The 22,903-nt window shown below is 42.7% G+C and overlaps 1 protein-coding gene across 1 annotated transcript; it reads right to left on the bottom strand.

Annotated features, from left to right (window-relative positions):
- Nucleotides 1-4,198: 4,198 nt before the first annotated feature.
- On the bottom strand, nt 4,199-21,577 carry C1QTNF9 (C1q and TNF related 9). The gene is made up of 4 exons (XM_008153353.3): nt 21,541-21,577; nt 16,986-17,172; nt 6,630-6,692; nt 4,199-5,113 (listed from the first exon to the last, which is right to left on the bottom strand). Exons 2-4 carry the CDS (start codon nt 17,149-17,151, stop codon nt 4,344-4,346), a joined length of 999 nt encoding a protein of 332 aa, XP_008151575.2. The 5' UTR covers nt 17,152-17,172; nt 21,541-21,577; the 3' UTR covers nt 4,199-4,343.
- Between the last annotated feature and the right edge of the window lie 1,326 nt (nt 21,578-22,903).

Raw genomic sequence — 22,903 nt, 5'->3', positions numbered from 1 at the left:
AAGAGTAATTTTAATCTCGACATCCGAGTGCAAAAGGTTAATTATAATGAAAGCCATGATACCTTTGTAACTGAAATATTTTTTCATATATATTTTTATTGATTTCAGAGAGGAAGAGAGAGAATCATTGATTGGCTGCCTCCTGCATGCCCCCTACTGGAGATCAAGCCTGCAACTTAGGCATGTGCCCCAATGGGGAATCGAACTGTGACTTCCTTGTTCATAGGTTGACACTCAACCATTGATCCACACCGGCCAGGCTGTGGCTGAAATATTTTTAATTTCTAAGTTATTTTATACTAAGGAAAAAAGTTGTCATTAAAAATGTTATGGCCCTGGCCAGTGTGCCAAATGGTTAGAGCACCAGCCTATGCACCTAAGGATTCTCGGTCAAGGGCACCTATTTGGGCTGCAGGTTCAATTCCCAGCCCTAGTCAGAGCATGTGCAGGAATCAACCGATCCATGTGTCTCTCTCACATCGATGTCTCTCTCTCTCTCTCTCTCTCTCTCTCTCTCTCTCTCTCGCACTCCACCCCCCCATCTCTCCTCCTTTCCACTCTCTCTAAAAATCAATGAAAAAAATGTCCTTGGGTGAGGATTAACACCCCGCCCCCAAATTTTATGGACTTAGGGTTAGATGGCTATGACCATTGTATTTCTGTTTGCTGAGGAAATAATAGAAAAAAGTATTTAGATAATTTATTTTATTTTTCAATTACATTTACATTCAATATTATTTTATATTAATTCCAGGTGTACAGCATAGTAGTTAGATAATCATATATTAAAAAGTAGTCCTCACTAACCATATTTAAAGTACCCACATGGCACAGTAAATACTTAATACAATATTGTTGACTATACTCCCTATGCTGTACTTTACATCATTTGTTAGTGCCTAGCATAGTACTAGTATATTGTACCAAAGAAATGCTCAACAAATATTTAAATAATTGACTTTCCAAGATCAAAGGCTTTGAAATTTATAATCATATTCTACTTTTCTTTATAAGCATCCATTACTCTTTGAATCACTTTTCTTGTTTTTTAGGCATTGCCTTCAGTCAGCTCCTCATTACTCTTACCTGGACTTTGTAGCAGTCTCCCAAGTGGTTTTACTGTATTTTATTTCTTTTATGTCTTGTCTGTACTACCTGTTGTAGCCACCACTTTTAGTGCAGTTCTGGTCATTGATTTAGCAAGTATTTCCTGAGCACATACTTTATGCTTGGGTCTGGTATAGATGCTAGCATAAAATGATATAGTAATCTTGTCTAACATCATCTTTCTGCATAAAAATCATCTTTGATTCTACAAGGAATCCTCCTTTCTCCTGTAATAATGGCATATCTGGCAGTAACATCTGAAATATGTTACTCAGCTTGTGTTGGTGCCAGGCAGCATGTGACTCATCCCCATCTGTGATTTAGAAAATTCTATAGCTTGAATATGCACCGGGCTTGAGTCCTTTTGCTTTTACATTAGTTGCTCTCTACTAATAGAAAGGTGTACTGAGTTAACTTGTGAGAATTGAAGCCACTATTGCACAATAGGAAGCTGGGGCACAGCAAGGCTAAAAAATGCACACAATTCAAATTCCTTTGTCACGGCTAGAACAACAACCCATATCTCAACTCTGTCTTGGGCTGTTCCACTATGATTATGCTGCCACTCTCCTTGGACCACAGCCCACTCAAGGTTCTTTTAGAAGAAAGTGGTAGTAACAACAACAACAACAAAACCTGCATCAAACTGGTTTAAGCAAACAGAGAATTGTTGGTTCACACAACAAAATATTCCAGGAGTATTCTACCTTCATGTTCAGCTGGATTTAGGGCCCTAAACAATGTTCTCATGACTGGGTTCTCTCCAGCTGATTGGCTTGCTTCTCCCGCTCTATAAGTCAGCACAATGGCTGACAGCTAAAGGTCTAACTTCATCTGAGAAAGGTCTTGCCATTTTTCCCATGGGATTTCCACAGTTCGGATGGCATCTCATTGGCTCTGGCTGGATCAAGTGCTGTCTTGGACATTGTCACCACGGTTCGAAGGAGGTGCTGATCTGATTACCAAGCCTGAGTCCTATGTTCCTCCCGCCCCCAGTGTAGAGCCTACAGAATCTGAAAGATGGGGCCTGAGAGTGGACATTGGGCTACTTTCATCAGAAGAAAGCGAAGTGGGTGGTACACATCTGAACAGGAAATGTTGGCTGTAGGCAAGTTTCTCTTTTACTCCACTCTCTTAGTAAATTCAACTCTATTTTCCAATTCAAACTGTAACTCTCGTGTCTCTGTCCAATAGCCATTTTCTCTTGTGTAGCTCATTTAACATTTTAGAAGGTAAATAGTGAAAAAAAATTCAATGGGAATTGCCCTGCTGGGTTTCAGACTTGTTTGATACCAATGACTCCCCTTTTCCTTCCTATTTCTCCCACTGGATGGAGCCTCTATCCTATGTCTGGCTCATCATTGTTTTTGGAAGCATGTAACTTGCTGTCTGGTTTCACAGGTTCACAGATAGAGAACTTTGCCCCATGGTGATTAACACAATAGATCTCATCTATAACTGGCTTAAATGATTAAGATAATAAGACTTGGAACTTTCAGTTGAGGATATTTAGATGAAATTTTTGGACTTAGAGTTGATGCTGAAATTGTTAAGACTTTTGGGAATGTTGGAATGGGATAAATGTATTCAGCATATGGGAAAGACATAATTTGAGGGGACCAGAGAACAGACTGTTATGGGTTCAATTGTGTCTCCCCAAAAGACATGAAGTTGTAACCCTTGGTGTCTGTAAACATGACCTTATGTGGAATAGGGCATTTGCAGATATAATCAGATTAAGATTGTAGTAGGCAGTTAGGTAGGCATGAGTAGAGCAGGAATGATGGGCCAGGTGCAGAGGGTCACCAGGATGGAGAGTCCCGGGTGCCTAGCAATGGGCAAAACTACAAGCCCTTGCATGACCATTCCCTTAGGCATTAACCCCTGGAGATGACATCTAGGCTTCAGCTGTGTTTCAGCTCCAGGCCCAGAGAAATAGCAAAATCAGATGGAGCAACACCGTGGCTGACATCAGGACTAGCTGCAATGACTAATGACCCCCTCCCCTCGGGCCGATCAATCAGTGGAGACCGTGAGGGGGTACATCTGGAAAGCTGGTGAATATTCTATTGATATCCCCCCCTGAGACCTCAAATAAAAGCTCTGAGGATGGAGAACCCAGCACTGCTCTCTCTATGCAGCACACACATGCCTTTCCACACCCTTTCCCCCCCTAGGGTCTCTCTCTCTCTCTTCCTTAAGATTCACAAGGGCCCTTCTTTTGCTGTAACTGGTTTCCTTCTACGGCTCACTTCTTCTACCCCTGTGACTTTCTAAATAAACTTTCTCTTATAGTTTGAGCCTTGGCTCTGCATTCCTTCTTAGCCAGAAATCAAGTACCGAGGTTAACACCTGGTACCATTTTCTGCTGATAACTAGATGATATCATACTGGAGGAGTGTTGGCCCTAATCCTATATAATTAGTGTCTCTATAAAAAGAGGGAGATTTGTACACAGACAGAGTGAAGACGGCCATGTAAAGTCAGAGATAAAGCTCGGAGTGATGCTGCCACAAGCCAAGAAATGTCTAGGATTTCTAGAAACTGGAAGCAGCAAGAAAGGATCCTTCCCTGGAGGCTTTATAAGGAACTGGCCCTGCCAACACCTTGATTTTGCATTTCTAGCCTCCGGAACTGTGAGAATGAATTTCTGTTGTTTTAAGCCACTCAGGCTGTGGTACTTCGTCATGGCAATGCTAGGAAAGTAATACAGATTCAGGTCTGGCAAATGGTTCACTAAGCAACTATTTGTTGAACTGAATGGCAATTAAAACCCAAGTTAGAACACTCTGAGTGGAGTGTTGTGCCCGTTTCTGGGATGTCTCACTGTCACCAGCTTAAAACTCTTATTAGTCACTAAGTGGAGAAAACATTTTCCTTTCTCCCTGCTGTCCTCAGAAATACAGGTGAGAGATCAATCAGAAAATGGCTCCTTCGAGCCTGAAAATGATATCAAAACATTCCACAAGAACTGCACAGGCAAAGCATTCTTCAGATAATGAAAACAATGAAAAATACCAAAATTACAATAAAAAATGCAGGTATTTAAAATTTTACTCTAAGAAAGACAGTAAATTACATAGAATTGGCTTTAAGAATAACGCTTCTATTTTTACCTTTTTATGATAATTACAATACTGAGAGTAATTAATATAGAAACATCGTCTATTGTATCCTCACAGAGCTACTAGCAAATCTGATGGATGGCAAGGCAGGTTTATAAACACTCTCCATCGTTAGCTGCTGAACAAGAGGAAGCCTGTGAACGTTGTGTCATCATCCTCGTCCGCAAACAGGCCGTTAAACCTCTCCCCTCCGGACACCTGCAGCCACACCTCGTCCCCCAGCTTCAGCGGCAGCACCACGCCGCCGGAGGCCTGGTCCTCAGAGCTCATGTAACTGTCCTTCGTGTGCAGTATTTTTACCCCATTTTTGACCAAAGATACCTGCACATTCCTGGAGAAAACGGTGATGTGGTAGGTGAAGTAATAGACCCCGGCAATGTGGCAGGTAAATTTTCCCGTAGCTATATCATAATGGTTGAATTCGTTATACAAGATCCTGTCAAATTTAATGGGTACGTCTGAGGAAGGAAACTTGCTTAGCACAGTGAGCCCCACAGTGAAAGCACTTTTGGGCAAGACTGGAGTCTCACCAATTTTTCCTTTTTCTCCTCGATCCCCTTTCCAGCCTCTCATTCCCCGGGCTCCTGGCTCACCTTGAGGTCCCAAGGGCCCAGCATCTCCCTTGGGGCCAGGCTTTCCAAGGGGGCCCATGGGGCCCTGCAGACCAGTTGGGCCCACAGGTCCACTGTTGCCCTTTAGCCCTGCTGGGCCAATGGGACCCACATCACCTTTCTCCCCCTTTTGCCCTTGAGGACCAGTCTCTCCTCTGAGGCCTTTCTCCCCCAAGGGGCCAACAAATCCCTTTGGCCCATGTTTCCCTGGGGGTCCTCTGGAGCCTGGATCTCCTTTGATGCCTTTTGCTTCAACTCTTCCATCTGCTCCTAGGTAGAGAGAGAGGGAACCAAGGAAAAAGTGATTTGTGAAACATTACCTGTGAAAACAACTGGTTTTTCTACTATTGCGTATACACGTGTGATAAAACAGTGTACTGCACACCCCCACACAAAACACTACTGAGCTAGTGCCAGGGCTCTCATCACAAGGTGCAACTCTTTATCACCTATTTGATTGCTAAACAATGCCGATCCTTGAGGAAACGACTTTGGAATTAGCTCAGGTTACTTTCAGGAAACTGACAATTATATGATGTCCCCTGAAAAGCTCCTCATGGGAGCGAGCATTCATTGCTCTCTACTGCCCAGCCCAGCCTGTCCATTGTGCCAACTACATTGCGCTACTTGTCAATATGCATAACAGCTCCGTGCTTCCGGGTTCCTTCGCCTTGACAGGAGAGCAGTGGTTATGAGCATGGACTCTGAAGTTTAAAGCCAGAATTCAATCCTCTCTCCACCACTTATGCTCAGTGGGATGTTAGCCAAGCTGACTAGCCACCTCTGTTTCCTCCTCTGTAATATTGGGATAATAATATTACTTCACTTACAGGCTGTTGTATGGAGTCAATACGTGAAAAGCACTTAGAACAACCTCGCACCAAGTGAACATTATATGTTAGCCATTATGACTATTCTCCATCCCCATCAGTCACATTTGCCACGGTTCCTCCCTTCCTTTCAGGGCCCAATTCAATGCCACCTTCTCCATGTAGAGGCACTGAGTCAAAATGCAGTGTCATTCCTCAGTGCTCAGGCACTAACTGAGGCTGCAGCAAGCTATCATCAAAGGCCAAATCCAGTGTCCTGTCTGATTCTATTATTTATTTATTTATTTATTTATTTATTTATTTATTTATTTATTTAATATTTTTATTGATTTCAGAGAGGAAGGGAGAGGGAGAGAGAGATAGAAACATCAATGATGAGAGAGAATCATTGATCGGCTGCCTCCTGCACGCCCCTTACTGGGGATCGAGTCTGCAACCCGGGCATGTGCCCTTGACCAGAATCAAACCTGGGACCCTTCAGTCTACAGGCCAACGCTCTATCCTCTGGGCCAACCAGGGAGCGCCTGTCTGATTTTATATGGCCCACAGCTAAGAATAATTTACATTTTTAAGTAGTCACAAATAACGTTCCACAATACATGAAAATTATATAAAATTCAGATTTCGTTTTTCATAAGTAGCGTTTCCCAGAAGCACTTCCCCACTTATATAAATAGAGACTCCAGCTGCTTTTCGCTGCAATGGCAGAGTTAAGTGGTAGTGACAGAAACCATATGGCCGGCAAAGCTGAAAATACTATCTGGCCCTTTGCAGAAAAAGTTTGCTGATCTCTGCACTGAATTATGAGCTTCTGGAAAACAAGAACTGTTACCTTTATTGTTGGGTCATTCCCACAGCCTAGTAAAGTACTTGTCCTTGGAAAGAACTTAATAATTACTGCTAAATCATTAATGGTTCGGAATTAGAGCATGGTAAAATGGAACACGATTTCTGACCTTGTTCCCCTTTCTGTCCGTGCATTCCATCCTTCCCTGGACCACCAGGATGTCCTGGTTCTCCTAAGTGGAAAAGAGAAAATAAAGACAAGAGTTGAATTTCAAATTTTCCTAGATATCGGTCTCAATCAGTGATGTAGACTGGAGAGAGGCAGATGTGAGGGAGCAGTAAGGGTGCTGAGTTGTGGAAAAGAAGTGAATTATTATAAAATGAATTGGACTTCTCAAGCAATCAGCTCCAAAAGGCAGGACAAGAAGGGAGCATGTGCACAGATAAATCACAATCGTGTTCTCTCATGTGAGGAGCACTCAGGACGTGATAGAATGTCTGAGGCACCTGGCTGGTATGGCTCGGTTGGTTGGAGCTTTGTCCCATACATCAAACAAGGCAGGTTCGATTCCCGGTCATGAGGCAACCAATAGATGTTTCTCTCTCACATCAATATTACTCATTCTCTCTCCCTTCCTTTCTCTAAAAATTAATTTTAAAAAATGTCAGAGGCATTGGGTGACTTTCTCACTTCTCTTTTTCTTTAATGTTTTGAATTGAACATTTTATTTTTCATTTACGGTTTACATTTAAAATTATTTTGTATTAGTTTTAGGTGTACAGCATAGTGGTTAATCATATACTTTACAAAGTGTTCTTCCAATATTTCCAGTACCCACTGGGCACCATACATGGTTATTACAACGTTATTGACTATATCCCCCATGCTCTACTTCACATCCTGGTGAGTATTTTGTAATCACCACTTTATACTGCTTCTTCTTCGTTTTTTTGGTTAATCCTCACCAGAGGATATTTTTCCCATTGCTTTTTAAAGAGAGTGGAAGGGAGAGGAGGGGTGAGAAAGAAAGAGTGAGAGAGAGAGAGAAACATCGATATGAGAGAGACACATTGATAGGTGGGTCTCCCACACATGCCCTAACCAGGGCCAAGGATGCACCTGAAACCCTGATACGTGCCCTTGACCAGGAATTGAACTGGAGACTCAGGTGCATAGGCCACTGCTCTAACCATTGAGGTATCCAGCCAGGACCAAATATGTACTTCTTAATTCCTTCACATTTTTTTTTATCCAGTCCTCGAACCCATCCCTCTCTGGCAACCGTTAGTCTGTTCTGCATCAATGAGTCTGTTTCAATTTTGTTTGCTTATTTATTTTTGTTCTTTAGATTCCACATATAAGTGAAATCATATGGTATTTGTCCTTCTCTGACTGACTTATTTTACTTAGCATAATACCCTCTAGATTCATCAGTCCCAAATGGTAAGATTTTATTCTTTTGTATGACCCAGTAATATTCCATTTTATATATGTACCACAACTTTTTTACCCACCAGTCTATTGATTGACACTTGGGTTACTTTCATAACTTAGCTATTGTAAACAATGCTGCAATAAACATAGGGGTGCATATATTAGTATTCTTTCAAATTAGGGTTGTGGATTTCTTCAGATATACATACACACACACACACACACACACACACACACACACACACATATCACTGGGTCATAGGCAGCTTCATTTTTAATTTTTGAGGACCCTTCATACTATTTTCCATAGTGGCTGTACCAATCTGCATTCCCACCAACACTGCACAAGGGTTCCCTTTTCTCCAAATCCTCACCAGCACTTATTATTTGTGGATTTATTGATGACAGCCATTCTGATAGGTATGAGGGGATATCTTACTGTGGTTTTAAGTTGCATTTCTCTGATGATTAGTGACACTAAGCATCTTTTCATATGTCTGTTGGCCATCTGTATGCCCTCTTTGGAAAAGTGTCTATTCCAGTCCTCTGCCCATATTTTTAACTAGATTGTTTGACTCTGGTGTTGAGTTATATGAGTTCTTTATACATTTTGGATATTAACCCCTTATCAGATATATCATTGGTGAGTATCTTCACCCATTCAATGGGATGTTTTTATGTTTTGTTGGTAGTTTTCTTTGCTGTGCAAAAACTGTTTAGTTTGATGTAGTCCCATTTGTTATTTTTTTAAAATATATTTTTATTGATTTCAGAGAGGAAGGGAAAGGGAGAGAGAAATATCAATGATGAGAGAGAATCTTTGATTGGCTGCCTCCTGCATGCCCCACACTGTGGATCAAGCCCGAAACCTGGGCATGTGCCCTGACCAGGAATCAAACCATGACCTCCTGGTTCATAGGTCAATGCTCAACAATTGAGCCACACTGGCTGGGCCCATTTGTTTTTTGTTTGTTTCCCTTGCCTGAGGAAAACATATCAGAAAATAGTATTACTAGAAGAAATGTCAGAGATTTTGCTGCCTATGATTTCTTCTAGGAGTTTTATGGTTTTGAGTCTTACATTTAAGTATTTAATCCATTTTGAGTTTATTCTTGTATATGGTGTAGAAGGTAGTCTAGTTTCATTTTTTTTTTTTTGCATGTGTCTGTCCAATTTTCCCAACACCATTTACTGAATAGATAGTCTTTTTCCCATTATATGTTCTTGCCTCCTTTGTCAAATATTAATTGACCATATGGTGTGGGTTTATATCTGGGCTCTCTATTCTATTCCTTTGAACTATTGTATTTATGCCAGTATTATGCTGCTTTCATCACTATGGCATTATAGTATTGTTTGATATCAGGTAGCATGACACCTTCACTTTGTTCTGTTACTGTGGCTATTCAGGGCCTTTTGTGATTCCATATAAATTTTTTCATGATTTGTTTTAGTTCTGTGAATTATGTCATTTGCACCTTGATAGAAATTGCATTGAATCTGTAGATTGCTTTGGGTAATATAGGCATTTTAATGATGTTAATTCTTCTTATCTATTTACATGGCATATGCTTCCATATATTTGTATGTTCTTCCATTTTTTTCTTCAGTATATTATAATTTCCCGAGTGCAGGTCTTTTATCTCCTTGATGAAATTTATTTCTAGGTATTTTTGATGCAATTATAAGTGAGATTGTTTTCTTTCTTCCTCTTTTTGAGGGTTCATTAGTGGTATATAAAAATGCAATTGATTTCTGAATGTTTATTTTGTATCTTGGTACTTTACTGAATTTATCAGTTCCAATAGGTTTTTTTTGTTGTTGTTGTTGTTTTTTTGTTTTTGGTTTTGGTAGAATCTGTAGGGTTCTCTATATACAATATGATGTCATATGCAAATAATGACAGTTTTACTTCTTTGTTTCCAATTTGAATGCCTTTTATTTCTTCTTCTTGTCTGATTTCTGTGGCCAAGACTTTCTGGTACTATGTTGAATAAGAGGGGTGAAAGTGGACATCCCTTTCTTATTCCTAATCTTAAGGAAAACACTTTGAGTTCTTCCCATTTTATTTATGTGGTATAACACATTAATTGATTTGCAGATATTGTACCCACCTTGCATTCCAGGAATAAATCCCATTTGATCATGGTGTATGATCTTTTTAATGTATGGATCCAGTAAATTGGATCCAGTTTGCTAATATTTTGTGGAAGATTTTAGCATCTATGTTCATCAGGGATATTGAACTACAACTTTTTTTCTTTGTATTTTCTTTAATCTGGTTTCAGAATTAGGATAATGCTGGCCTCGTAAATAATCATGGAACTTTTCTCTCCTCTTGAATTTTTAGAATAATTTAAGAAAGGTGGGTGTTAATTCTTGTTTGAATGTAGGTAAAATCCACTTTTGAAGCCATCCAGTCCAGGACTTTAGTTTGCTGGAAGTTTCTTTTATTACTACTTCAAGTTCATTAGGTTTTCTGGTTTTTCCATTTCAATTCAGGTTTTCTGGTTCTTCCTGATTGAGTTTTGGAAGATTGTATGTTTCCAGGAATTTATCCATTTCACCCAGGTTGTCCAATTAGTTGGCATATAATGGTTCATAATATTTTCTTATATTCCTTTGTACTTTTGTGGTGTCAGTGGCGATTTCTCCTCTTTTATTTATTACTAGAGGCCCGGTGCATGAATTCGTGCACCAGTGGGGTCCCTTGGTTTGGCCTGTGGGATCAGGCCGAAACCAGCTCTCTGACATCCTCTGAGGGGTCCCGGATTGCGAGAGGGCACAGGCCAGGCCAAGGGACCCCACCAGTGCACAATCACGGCCGGGGAGGGATGCGGGAGGTTGGCCACCCAAGGAGGAACTACGGGAGGGCTCCAGGGCATGTCCGGCCCATCCCGCTCAGTCCCAATTGGCCGGACCCCAGCAGCAAGCTAACCTACCAGTCAGAGTGTCTGCCCCCTGGTGGTCAGTGCACATCATAGCAAGCGGTTGAGTGGCCTTAGCATATCATTAGCATATTACACTTTGATTGGTTAAACAGATGACCGGACACTTAGCATATTAAGCTTTTATTATATAGGATTTTATTTATTTGGGTCCTCTTTCTTTCTTGAATAGTCTTGTTACAGTTTTATTCATCTTATTTATTTTTCCAATAAACCAGCTCTTTGTTTCATTGATCTTTTGTATTGTATTTTTAGACTCTATTTATTTCTGCTCTGATCTTTATTATTTCCTTCCTTCTATTGACTCTGGGCTTGGTTTGTGTGATTTTTCTAATTCTTACACCTAGTTTACTTAGGTGTAAGGTTAGATTGTTTATTTGAGATTTTCTTGTTTCTTAAAGTAGGCCTGAAATGCTATGAATTTCTCTCTTAAGACTGCTTTGCTATAGATTTTGTGTTTTCATTATCATTTATCTCAAAAAATCTTTTGATTTCTTCCTTGATCTCATAGTTGACCCATTAATTGTTTAGCAACATGTTATTTAGCCTCCATGTGTTTGTGAGTTATTCAGGTATGTGTTTTTTCTTATAATTGTGGACAGAGAAGATGCTTGATATATTTCAATCTTCTTAAATTTATTGAGACTTGTTTTGTGTCCTAAATGTGGTCTTTACTAGAAAATGTTCCATGTGCACTTGAAAAGAATTTATATTATGCTACTTTGGGATGAAATGCTCTAAAAATGTCAATTAAATCCATCTAGTCTAGTATGTCATCTAAGGCCTCTGTGTCCTTGTTGATTTTCCATCCGGAAGATATATCCATTGATGTAAATGAGGTGTTAAAATCTATTTTGACAAAAAATCTCCTACTACAGCCATATTATTATCAATCTTTCCCTTTGTGTCCATCAAGATTTGTTTTATATATTTAGGTGCTCCTCTGTTGAGTGCATAAATGTTCACAATGGTTATATTCTCTTGTTGGATTGATCCTTTTATCATTATTTAATGTATTTCTTTGTCTCTTATTATAGCATTTGTTTTGTTTTTAATATATATATATATCTCCTATCTAATAAAACAGTAATATGCAAATTGACTGTACCTTCGCTATGCCCACAGCCAATCAGAGCGAACAAGATGGCGGTTAATTTGCATATGCTGAGGAAGGGAGGAGTGAAGAAAACAGAAAGCATGGCAGCTGCGTGGGTGGGCGGTGGCGCAGCTGTGGAGCACGAGGCCATGGTGGCCTCTGAGGCAGTGGCGGGCAGTGTGAGCGGCGGCAATGCAGCCACAACAGTGGCAGCGGCGGCAGTGGGCGGGGCACGCAGTGGAGGCGGCAGGCGGGGCATGGCGGGCGGTGTGCGAGGCTGCGGTGGCCTTGGAGACGGTGGTGGCTGCGGGCAGGGTGTGGTGAGGCGGGTGGTGCGTGGTGGGGCGGGTGGGCGGGTGGTGCCGCAGAAGCAGCGCTCGGGGCTAAGGAGGCAGCAGCAGCGTGGGCGGCGGGTCGGGGTGATCAGAGGCGGTAGCAGCGCATGGCCACAGAGGCAGCTGTGTCAGCAGGCGCAGAGGGTCGGGAGTGCGGGGCGAGGTGGGCTGGGTTGGGTGGGCGGGACGGGCGGGAGGCGCCCTGCCTGTTCGGCCCGCCCCTCCCCGCCCGCCACAGCGGGAGAGGTGGGGGGGCAGGAGGGAAGCCCGTCAGAAGTCTTGCAGGAAATGTTCCTGCAACGGGTCCCTAGTATATAGATAGATAGATAGATAGATAGATAGATAGATAGATAGATAGATAGATATAGATATAGATATATATTATTGATTTCAGAGAGGAAGGGAGAGGAGAGATAGAAACATCAATGATGAGAGAGAATCATCAATCAGCTGCCTCATGCACATCTCTTACTGGGGATTGAGTCCGAAACCTGGGCATGTGCCCTGACCAGGAATCAAACTCTGATCTCCTGGCTCATAGGTTGACACTCAACCACTGAGCAACTCTGGCTGGACTAATCTTTGTTTTAAAGTTTATTTTGTCTGATATAAGTATTGTTACCCCATATAATTTTTGTTTCCATTTAATATCTTTTTTTATCCCTTTACTTTTAGTCTATGTATGTTTTTAATTCTGAGGTAGGTCTCTTTTAGATAGCACACATATGGCTCTTGTTTTCTTATCCATTCAGCTACCCTATGTCTTTTGATTGGAGCATTTAAGCCATTTACATTTAAAGAGATTATTGATAGTTATATATTTATTGCCATTTTATTCTTTATAATAATATTTCTCTTTTTTTCTTTCTTCTTAAAGAAGTCCTTTTAACATTTCTTGTAATAGTGGTTTTGTACTAATACACCTCTTTAGCTTTTTCTTGTCTGGAAAGCTCTTTATTTCTTCTTCAATTTTAAATGCTAGCCTTAATATATAAAGTAGTTTGATTGTAAGTCTTTGTTTTTAGTCACTTTGAATATTTTGAGTCAATTCATTCTGTTCTGAAATATTTCTGTTGAGAAATTATGGAGGTTTTATGGGAGCTCCCTTGTAGGAAACAACTATCTCTTGCTGCTTTTAAGATTCTCTCTTTGTCTTTAACCTTTGTCATTTTAATTTTGATGTATCTTAGTGTTGGCCTCTTTGGGTTCATCTTGTTTGGGATTCTTTGTATGTCCTGGACTTGTGTGTTTTTTCCTTTTCAAGATTAGGAAAGTTTTCAGTCATTGTTTCTTCAAATAGGATCCAATCTTTTGTTCTCTCTCTTCTCCTTCTGGCATCCCTGCATTGCAAATGTTGTTACACTTCATTGTGTCATATAGATCCCTTAAACTTATCCTCATTTTTAAAAATTCTTTTTCTTTTTGCTGCTCTGATTAGGTGTTTTTGCTACCTGTCTTCCAAATTACTGATTCAATCTCCACTTTATCTAATCTGCTGTTGATTTCATTTCAGATATTGTATTCTTCATTTTTTACCAGTTCTTTTTTTATGGTTTTTGTGTAGTTAAGAAAATGGTGCAGAAGGGGGTCCACAAAGAACCCCAAAAGAGTTTCACAAGAGAAAAGCCAGCATTGGGCATTGGGTCATCTTCCTCAGAGGCACCAACACAGATTTCAACAGCAACAACTAAGTAATAACTTCTTGCCCCTCTTCTCCCTGGCCCAGCCTCATCGATGGAGTCAAAAGTGGTTCTTGCAGTGAGGAAGTGAAAGGTGGAGGGATCATGAAGCACAGGTGTAATCTGATCAGGCAAACACACACACACACACACACACACACACACACACACACACACACCACTATAGTGCTGGTAGAGAGTAGACGAAAGGATTTCATTAAGCCTGAGGTTTTAAACTTGGGACTGGGCTTTATACAACTCAGAAATGAGTCAGGTCTAATGCCTAAAAGTGATGTAGACTTACTGGAAATGCAGTCCAGTAGGAGACCCCACAGAGCAGATTTGTAGGGCGATGGTCGAAGGGAAATGACATTGCTTCTTGGGGACATTCTGCTTCATTTAGCCCACCCAATAACGCCCTGGGCCTCCACACACATGAGCAAGGAAAGAGAAACACCTACACTCTCATTCATCTGTACCACAGACTTCCTGTACTAAGTAATTGTTCTCCTTGTTTTACCAAATTTTAACAAAGGCTTTTAAAATATATTCCAACAGCCTTTGTTGGTGAAGAATTAATTTTACTTCATCCTGAAATTACCTGTTGAGTATTATTTCAATCATTCAAAAAATGGACAGAGGAATACATAAACTTCTGATATGATTAATAAGTATCAGAAGAGGCTTCTAAATGTTTATCATTAAGTTTGGAGAAGTTTTTCTAGTATGAAATGTATTACTGAGAAAAAATGACAAGGGTTTGTGCTTACATTCCACAGAGTCCTTTCCTATTAACTGGAATTCTTCCTGTTAAAACTCATGGATGTCTCATGGTACAATTTACAGTTAGGATGAGGTTCGCCTTAATGCATGTAAATGTAAATTCATGTGTCTTAATAATGTCTAGGTTTTTACAGACTTCTTGTCAGACCTGCCCCCTAACCTGTTCATCATTGACGAGCTCACACGCAGAACAGAAATGGCAGCTCTGCTATTTGCAGGTGAGTCTGTAAAGCCTGTATCATCAAGTCCACCCTCCACCTTCAGCTTCTTGGCAGGAGTGATTTAGGCCCATCTGCTTGGCGTAGTTTGATAGTATAATTGGAAAATCCCTGCCCAGGCACACTTAACTGCAACCCACCACGATCCACGAGAGCAGCTGATGACTGCCTGAGGCCCCCGCCAACCTGTTTGCACTGTGGGGCTCCCGCTCTTCCCACAGGACAAGTTCAGTTCCCACGTGTCCATCTGCAAATGGACCCGTGCGGCCACCCATGCCAATGCATATGCAGGCGTCCCTCAGAGATGTTGCGTTCAGTTCCAGACCATTGCAATAAAGCGAGGATCAAAATAAAGTGAGGTGTAATTTTGCTGGGGAAAGGTATTGCTTTCAATTTGTTAAAAATATCTGTGAAGCACAATAAAATGAGGTGTGCCAGTATTAAATATTTTAAAAACTCAGGTTTTTCTTCACCTATATTCATCTTTTAAAATGTCAATAGAATTTTTGATGTTTTCTTCCTGAACCCAGGTGGATCATTCTGGTAATGGTCAAACCAGGACTTAAGAACCCCATTCAAAAACCGAGCCTATCTGTTGGCACTATAGAAACTACTCCCACATCCTGACTTTTGCAAATCTCCTTTCCTGGGGCTGGATCCTGTCCCCAAGTCCCCAAGCCCTGGGGCAGGTCCCAGCACAGGCAGGGATCCCCGAGTAGCAGCTGTATGGCTTCAGGTTAGTGTCCATTTTTGTATTCTTTACCAGTCCTCTGCCTTGCAGCATGGCGAGGCGTTAACTCTCACCTGCACTGCAGCTGGGTGCTCTCTAGCAAAAACTTAACATGCTCAAAGTCACTGATCATCTGAGAGATGCAAATCAAAACGACAATGAGGTACCATCTCACACCTGTCAGAATGGCTATCATCAACAAACGACAAGTGCTGGCGAGGGATGTGGAGAAAAAGGAACCCTCGTGCACTGCTGGTGGGAATGCAGACTGGTGCAGCCGCTGTGGAGAACAGTATGGAGTTTCCTCAAAAAAAAAACCAAAAAGGGAACTCCCATTTGATACAGTGATCCCACTTCTAGGACTATATCCCAAGAAACTAGAAACATCAATCAGAAAGGATATATGCACCCCTATGTTCATAGCGGCACAATTCACCATAGCTAAGATTTGGAAACAGCCTAAGTGCCCATCAGCAGATGAGTGGATTAAAAACCTGGTTCATCTACACAATGGAATACTACGCTGCTATAAAAAGGAAGGAACTCCTACCATTTGCAGCTGCATGGATGGACCTGGAGAGCATTATGCTAAGCGAAATAAGCCAGTCAGAGAAAGATAAATATCACATGATCTCACTCATTTGTGGAAGATAATGAACAACATAAATTGATGAACAAAAACAGATCCAGAGGCAGAGAAACATCGATCAGACCGTCAAACCTCAGAGGAAAGGCAGGGGAGGGTGGGGGGTGAGGGGGAGAGATCAACCAAAGGACTTGTATGCATGCATATAAGCCTAACCAATGGACACAGACACCAGGGGAGTGAGGGCATGAGCGGAGCGGGGGAGGGGGGGTGTTGGAGGGGGGGAAATGGGGATAAGGGCACATATGTAATACCTTAATCAATAAAGAAGAAAAAAAAAACTTAGCAATTGGGTCTCTCTATAGCCCCATGTGCCAAAGATCCATCATACCTGCCCTGTCGTCTGAGGCAGGAAGATCTGACATCATGTACTCCTGATAATGGTCTGCAGCAGCAGAGGTGATGGCTAACGACCGGTTTCCCCCACTAGATGAGAAAGTCCATGAGGACGGAGTTCCTGTCGCTCTTGTCCCGCGCTATATACACCCAGGCATTTGGCCCAGAGTCTGGTGTGGAGCGGCTTTCAGTAAGTGTGTGCTGAGCAACGGGTGAGTGAGGAGTAGGTGATGACCGCACAGGTGATGAACGAATGAATGAGGGAAAAGAAATGAAGGGGTAAATGGAACAGCAGCTAACGGCCACCAGGTGGTAAGTACCTGCATCCCCTTTGTCACCCTTCGCTCCATCGCGTCCATCTCTTCCAGGCAAACCATTGTGACCGGGATTCCCCGGGACACCAGGGTGCCCTTGCCTGCACGTGTCCTGTGAGCTCGCGTTCCCTATGCAGACTCCAGTGGCAAGCAGGAGCCACCAGATCCTCATGGTGCAGATGACAGAGCTGACCTGAAAGAGGGAAGCACCGATCAAAAGGGGGAACCTTTGTCCCGGGACCATGGCACAGCCTCTGCTCCTCACTCCTGGTGCGGCCTGCACAGACGGTCAAGGTGGGTCAGGGTGGAAGCTGGTAGCAGACCAAGCTGCTTACAACCAGAAGGACATCGTCCTTGGAAGGGACACATTTGATTGGCACCACTTTTAATGGTGAGCAATCCAGGAGAAAGCCAGGTTCCAAGTCAGGGCACTTCCCTTTACCGTGTCACTTTGGGAAACCACTTTTCAGAGCCACAGAAGATGTTAACACCTACTTACCCCAGAGAGCTGCTGCAAAAACCAAATGAGGTCACCATGCGCATGAAAGCACATTGTATACAGCATGGCCGCTAGAGTTAGCATTTGACTCAGCAATCCCCTCGGGTGTACATGCGAAAGCACTGAAAGCAGGGTCTCCAGCAGCTGGTTCTGCCCCATGTTCACGGCTGCATCACTCATGGTAGTCAAAAGGTGGAAGAACCCAATAAACGTATAGCAAATGTGGTCTATGCATGCGGTGGAATGTGGCTTAGCCCTAAAGAGGAAGGAAACTCTGGCCCGCTGACACGGAGAAGCTCTGAAGCTTTATGCTGCTGCACAACAATGTCAGTGTCTCTAATGCCACTGAACCGCACACTTAAAAGTGGTTAAAATGGTTTTATGTGTATTTTAGACAATAAAAATTTAATTTAAAAATATTGAAGTGTTCTAAGTGGTCCTACTACGATTAGATGTCTCCTTTGAGTCAAGGTTTGGTTTTTGCGGGAACTGTGAAAAAGGGCGCATGCTCACACACACCTGGGCACGCAGTGTGAGAAGTACACTTTCAAACCGCTCCTCCAAACTATTGATTTGCTTTCCAGCCTTATCAGAAGCTAAGACAAGGTTGGTGAAGCAGAGGCTGAGATCTGAAGGAATGTTCTAGACAAAGAGAACAACACCGGCAAGTCCCCCAGCAGTGTGAACACTGGGGATGCGTAGGCCCCACCTGACCAGTCCATCTCCCCTGGAAGGGGCACATAGCACCCTGCCCCTCTCTTTCATGGCAAAGGGTTACATTTGTTTAGGTAATTGTGTAACGAAAAACCTGGCTCCCATCTGACTGTATTTTCTTCATTCTTGTAGTCCCAGTGTTCAGTGTTAAGCCTGGAATAGTAGGATGAATAAATATGTATAGAGTGGAATGAATACGTTACAGTAGATAACTTCGGATATAAAAAAATAATAACAGAAGGCTAGTGCAACTGGTTAGAAGCCAGAACCTCTGCAGAAGGCAATGGACGTCTACACAGCCCTTTAGAAAGTTAAAGAGAAAGGACATCGTATCTAAGACCCAGTAATCTCATCCCCCAAATTCTTCTCAATACCCCGAAGTTTGTGTGCCATAGATATGAACCCCAGCGTTACCTGTAGTAATGAAGACATGGCCACTACACAATGTGGAACAATAAGTAGTTTAGATAGTAGAATATTATGTAACCACTGAAATGATTATGAAGGTCATGTAGAAATATGTAAAAGCTATCAGTTGTGTAGAGTTGAATTTTTAAAAAGTAGACTAAAATGCCATGCACATTATGAATGCGCCTCTGTGATTATGCATATTGACAAAAGCTAGAAGCAAATAGACCCAATTGAACATGGTAGTTTTTAAATGGTGGGATGTTTTTTTCTTCCTTTAGAAAAAATGCTGTTTTTACAGTGTCTATAAACATATTTCTAGGTATATATATTTTAAAACCCGATAGACTGCCATGCAAAAAATTACATCACCATCTTATGGAGGCCTCTGAATGTTACAGGCCTTGAGGCAAATAGAGTATTTTGGGGAAAGGAAATACAGATGTTTCCCTTTGAAGTTACAGACATATGCCTTTTCAGGAAATTGAGTTGTTTTCTTGGAGCCCAAGTCCATAAATAATCTACACCAGCCTCTTTTGTTTAACTCAGAAGTGACTGGTAGTACTCAAATCTAAATTGCACAGGTCAACCTCTATTAAAGGGTCTGTATTTTTTTACTTTTTAATTTTTTTTAAATGTGTTACAATTGTGCCAGTAATTAAAAGCTTACAAGATAGTAAAAGTATCAAATTGTGATAAACTCCATTTTGCTTTTCAGCTAGAGAAGAGCTGAGATAAAGCAAACATTCATTCTTCTCCAATTTTTTCACTAGTTTTGGCATGCTTCATACAGGCAGAGATCATAGCTCGCTTGCTTTACCTCATGCCTACCCTGTAGACAACCTTCAGCAATTGGTTTTAAATAATTGAATATACTTAGCTGCTAACTGAGCAGTAAAATAAGTCTCTAATAAAAGGGACAGAAGGGTTTGCATAAGGCATGCAATAGAATTTGTATGTTACTTTAAAAAAATAAAACAATTACATTTGTGCTCTCACAAAGCCATGGTTTGGATCCTGTTTCATGAGTTCAACCAGTTCTTATACTTGAATTTTATTGTCTGTTTATCTCTCCAAATGCATTAGAGCTAGGACCACAATCCCATGCTTCCCTCCCTCCCTCTCTTCCCCTCCCCCTTTCTGGATCACAGCCATCTCCACCCGTCTGTGTGGCCTTCACTCTGCATCCAGACCAGGGTTCTTATCCAGCACCAAACGAGGTTATAGCTTTTTGAAGATAGCGACTGCATCTTTCCCATTCTTTTTTTCAGTATATCACAATCAAATATTTGTCGAATGACACAGTGACTAAATGAATGAGTGGAAGGAAGGGAGGGAGGGAGGGAGGAAACAAGGAAGGAAAGAAGGTTGTCTTGGTTTTAACTGTTTAGGTCACTTGAGGTGACTGGCTATGAAATCGAATCCTTGTCAATGCTTCTGGTGAGGACTGCAGCGAGGATATTACTATGAAACTAGATTTTGGCCAGTGAGAAGTGAGCAGAAGGAATGTGTGCAACTTTGGTCCTTAAATGGAAATGGTGTGCCCTCCCTTGCCCCTCCCCCTTTCCCATGGCTGACGTGAGCATGGGACCCTGAGCCATCTTGAACACCTCAAAGGAGATAGAAAAACCCTGATATCTAATGGCGCCACAGACCAGACCTGCTAGCCCATCTTTGACGTGAGAGAGAAATATGCTATTAACTGAGCTACCATTATGCGGGGTCCTCCACACACAGCTAAGCCTCCACCTTAACGCATGCAAGGTTTCCGCTGTGAAAGCTGCGGTCACTTATTGGGGTGAGGACGGTGTGGACTTCCATGGCAGCCAGCTTGGAAGATAACTTACCCCAGAGAGCTGCTGCAAAAACCACATGTGGTCCCCATGCGCATGAAAGCACATTATAAACAGCACGGCCGCTAGAGTACCCCTGGGTGTACATGCGAAAGCACTGAAAGCAGGGTCTCCAGCAGCTGGTTCTGCCCCATGTTCACAGTGGCATCGCTCATGGTAGGCAAAAGGTGACATATTGGAAGCCGACAATGGTCACTGCCTTGAGCAGATCAATACAATCAACTCGAATGCAGACACCTCAGGAAGCAGCTGCCATCTCACAGCCTGACATGCTGGGGCTCAGGACACAGGCTGCAAATGACTCTCGAGTTACTGTTTTTCAATCCCAAATAAAATAGGTTCTTACTCAGTTAACTTCTTATTTCTGGATTGTTTCTTCTATGCTTGACTTAGATTTCTCCTTCAATCCTGAATTTCTTGATGAAAGGTTACTCAATCCCCAAGGACATGATGACTAATTCATGGCCAAGGCTGAAGGTTTCAATACTAAGATTTCATAGGCTGAGCAGCCGTTGAGCCCCTGCTGCTTTGGGCAGGGGATGAACTAATCCCCACCCCAACCCCTCCGGCCACCACCCCCCCTCGCCCCAGAGCTGGCAGTTAAGAATCTAAAAATCTCTGAATTGCCTTCACCGAATACATTTTCTTCCATGTGCTCTATATGCTATACACTTCAGGTATTCCTTCTTCAACATATGTTGAGGGGCTTAAAAAAAAAAAACACTACAGTGTAAATTAGATAGCCATAAATATAAACGCACACATTAAAATTTGTGCAAAACTATCGACGAGCTGCTCTAGAAAAGTCTGCTCGTTCTATGGCTTTCTACGGTTTCAGGCCTCCGCCCAGCCAGTTCAGAGCTCTGGCGGAAGAATGTCAAAATCTGCTTCATCTCCTATTCAGCCTCTTCCTCACAAACGAATTTTGGAACTGGCTCACTCCTTTCCTACCCAAAACTCTGCAGACATCTGCCTTTTTACTTTGCAAATAGCTGAGCAGAATTGTCACACGCGAATAATGAAAGGGCAGTTATAGGACTCTGATGCCTGAAATTGAACGTAAAGAATTATTTCCTAATGCACTTACCTGCTCCCCAGGGCTGTGGGCTGCACACAGGTGCTGAGCAAACCAGGACTCAAGGACAAACTAAATAAAATCACACCTTCCTGACACACAATTCCCTGGTGGATGTATCTGCAAAACAGCAGGAAGGGGCGGGAACAGAGAGGCACAAATGTCTTGGAAGAGCGTCAAAACTGCGGCCACACTTGAGTCAGGTAGCATCCTCCACCAGCTCCACTGAGTTTAGAAAACTCGGCTCCTTTCCCCGAGCCCCCTTCCCCGCCCCCCCGCCCCCCATCCCATCCCGTTTAATGAAATGTGAGACAGTGAGGTCACCTGCCCCTGGAGTCTGGAGGAAGCCCCCAGGGCTTTGTTTTCCTTAAAGCGATGCGTGTGCCTCTCTGCTGGCCCCGGGCAGTTCTGGGACAAGAGGACAAAACTGAAAACCCCTGCCTGGTCTCACTCGGACTCCAGCCCATTAGGACTGATGTAACTTCACTAGATCTTTCAAGCTTCTGTGTAACTCCTTTAATTTTAGGCATTTGTGTACATAAGGATTCAATGCCCACTGCTTTCTCTCTCCCCCACTCTCTCACACACACAACCTGCCTGAGAAAAGCATGATGAAATTTTCAATGCCAAGTAATACTGACTTACCTCTTCCCAATCAGTGTCTACTAACATTGACCTCTGACTTAAAAATGGCATCCCGGGGACAAATGCATCCAACGCTGTTTCTCAGAGGTGCTGAGAACTGAGTTGGTATGCGGGTGTAGGGCAAGTGCCCCTGAAACGGAAGTAACACCATCTCTCCTTTCACCATGCCTCTGCCTCGGTGTCCTTGGCTGCACAGCAGGCAAAACAATGCCAAAGTCCCAGGGCAGTGGCAGGAATCAACTAGGTCAGTAAATGAAGCCGGCTTCTCCTCCACGCAGGAGCTGCCTTGCCCTCTTGATCCCCGAATCCACCCAGGTACCTGGAGTCCTTTCTCAGTGGGAGCGATAGCAGCCTTTGGCCTGCTGACCATTCCCGCCCCCTCTGCTTTCCCTGTCCCTCCCCCACTCCACTCCTCCAGGCCAGGCCTCTTCCCCTCTCTTACTCGGCCTGTGCATTCTTCCTGCTGACCACTGTCTGGCTCAGATATACTCCCACGGTTTAACTCACAGTTGGCAGTGCCTGGTCCAGTCTCCATCACCAGCCCTGACCTCCCTTCTGGGCTTCCCTCTGTTCATCTCACTAACCACAGGACAGACCTGTCTCGAATCCAAACACGGAACCCCTGCCCCACCCCTGCATGCTGTATTTCTGTATCTGTTTATGGCACTAGCACCCACTGGTCACCCCAAGGCAGAACTTGGAAATTACCATCTTTCTCCCAACATCTGGA

The sequence above is a fragment of the Eptesicus fuscus genome, chromosome 7, assembly GCF_027574615.1.
Source record: "Eptesicus fuscus isolate TK198812 chromosome 7, DD_ASM_mEF_20220401, whole genome shotgun sequence".
Taxonomy (NCBI): Eukaryota; Metazoa; Chordata; class Mammalia; order Chiroptera; family Vespertilionidae; genus Eptesicus; species Eptesicus fuscus.
Note: the sequence above shows the minus strand (reverse complement) of the source record. Positions and strands in the feature narration are given on the sequence as shown.

Coding starts and splice junctions, on each gene's coding strand:
- C1QTNF9 (XM_008153353.3), bottom strand. CDS start 17,151: ATGAGGATCTGGTGGCTCCTGCTTGCCACTGGAGTCTGCATAGGGAAC. Junction 6,693..16,985: donor GGGTGACAAAGGGGATGCAG/GTACTTACCACC, acceptor TTTTCCACTTAG/GAGAACCAGGACATCCTGGT. Junction 5,114..6,629: donor CGGACAGAAAGGGGAACAAG/GTCAGAAATCGT, acceptor CTCTCTACCTAG/GAGCAGATGGAAGAGTTGAA.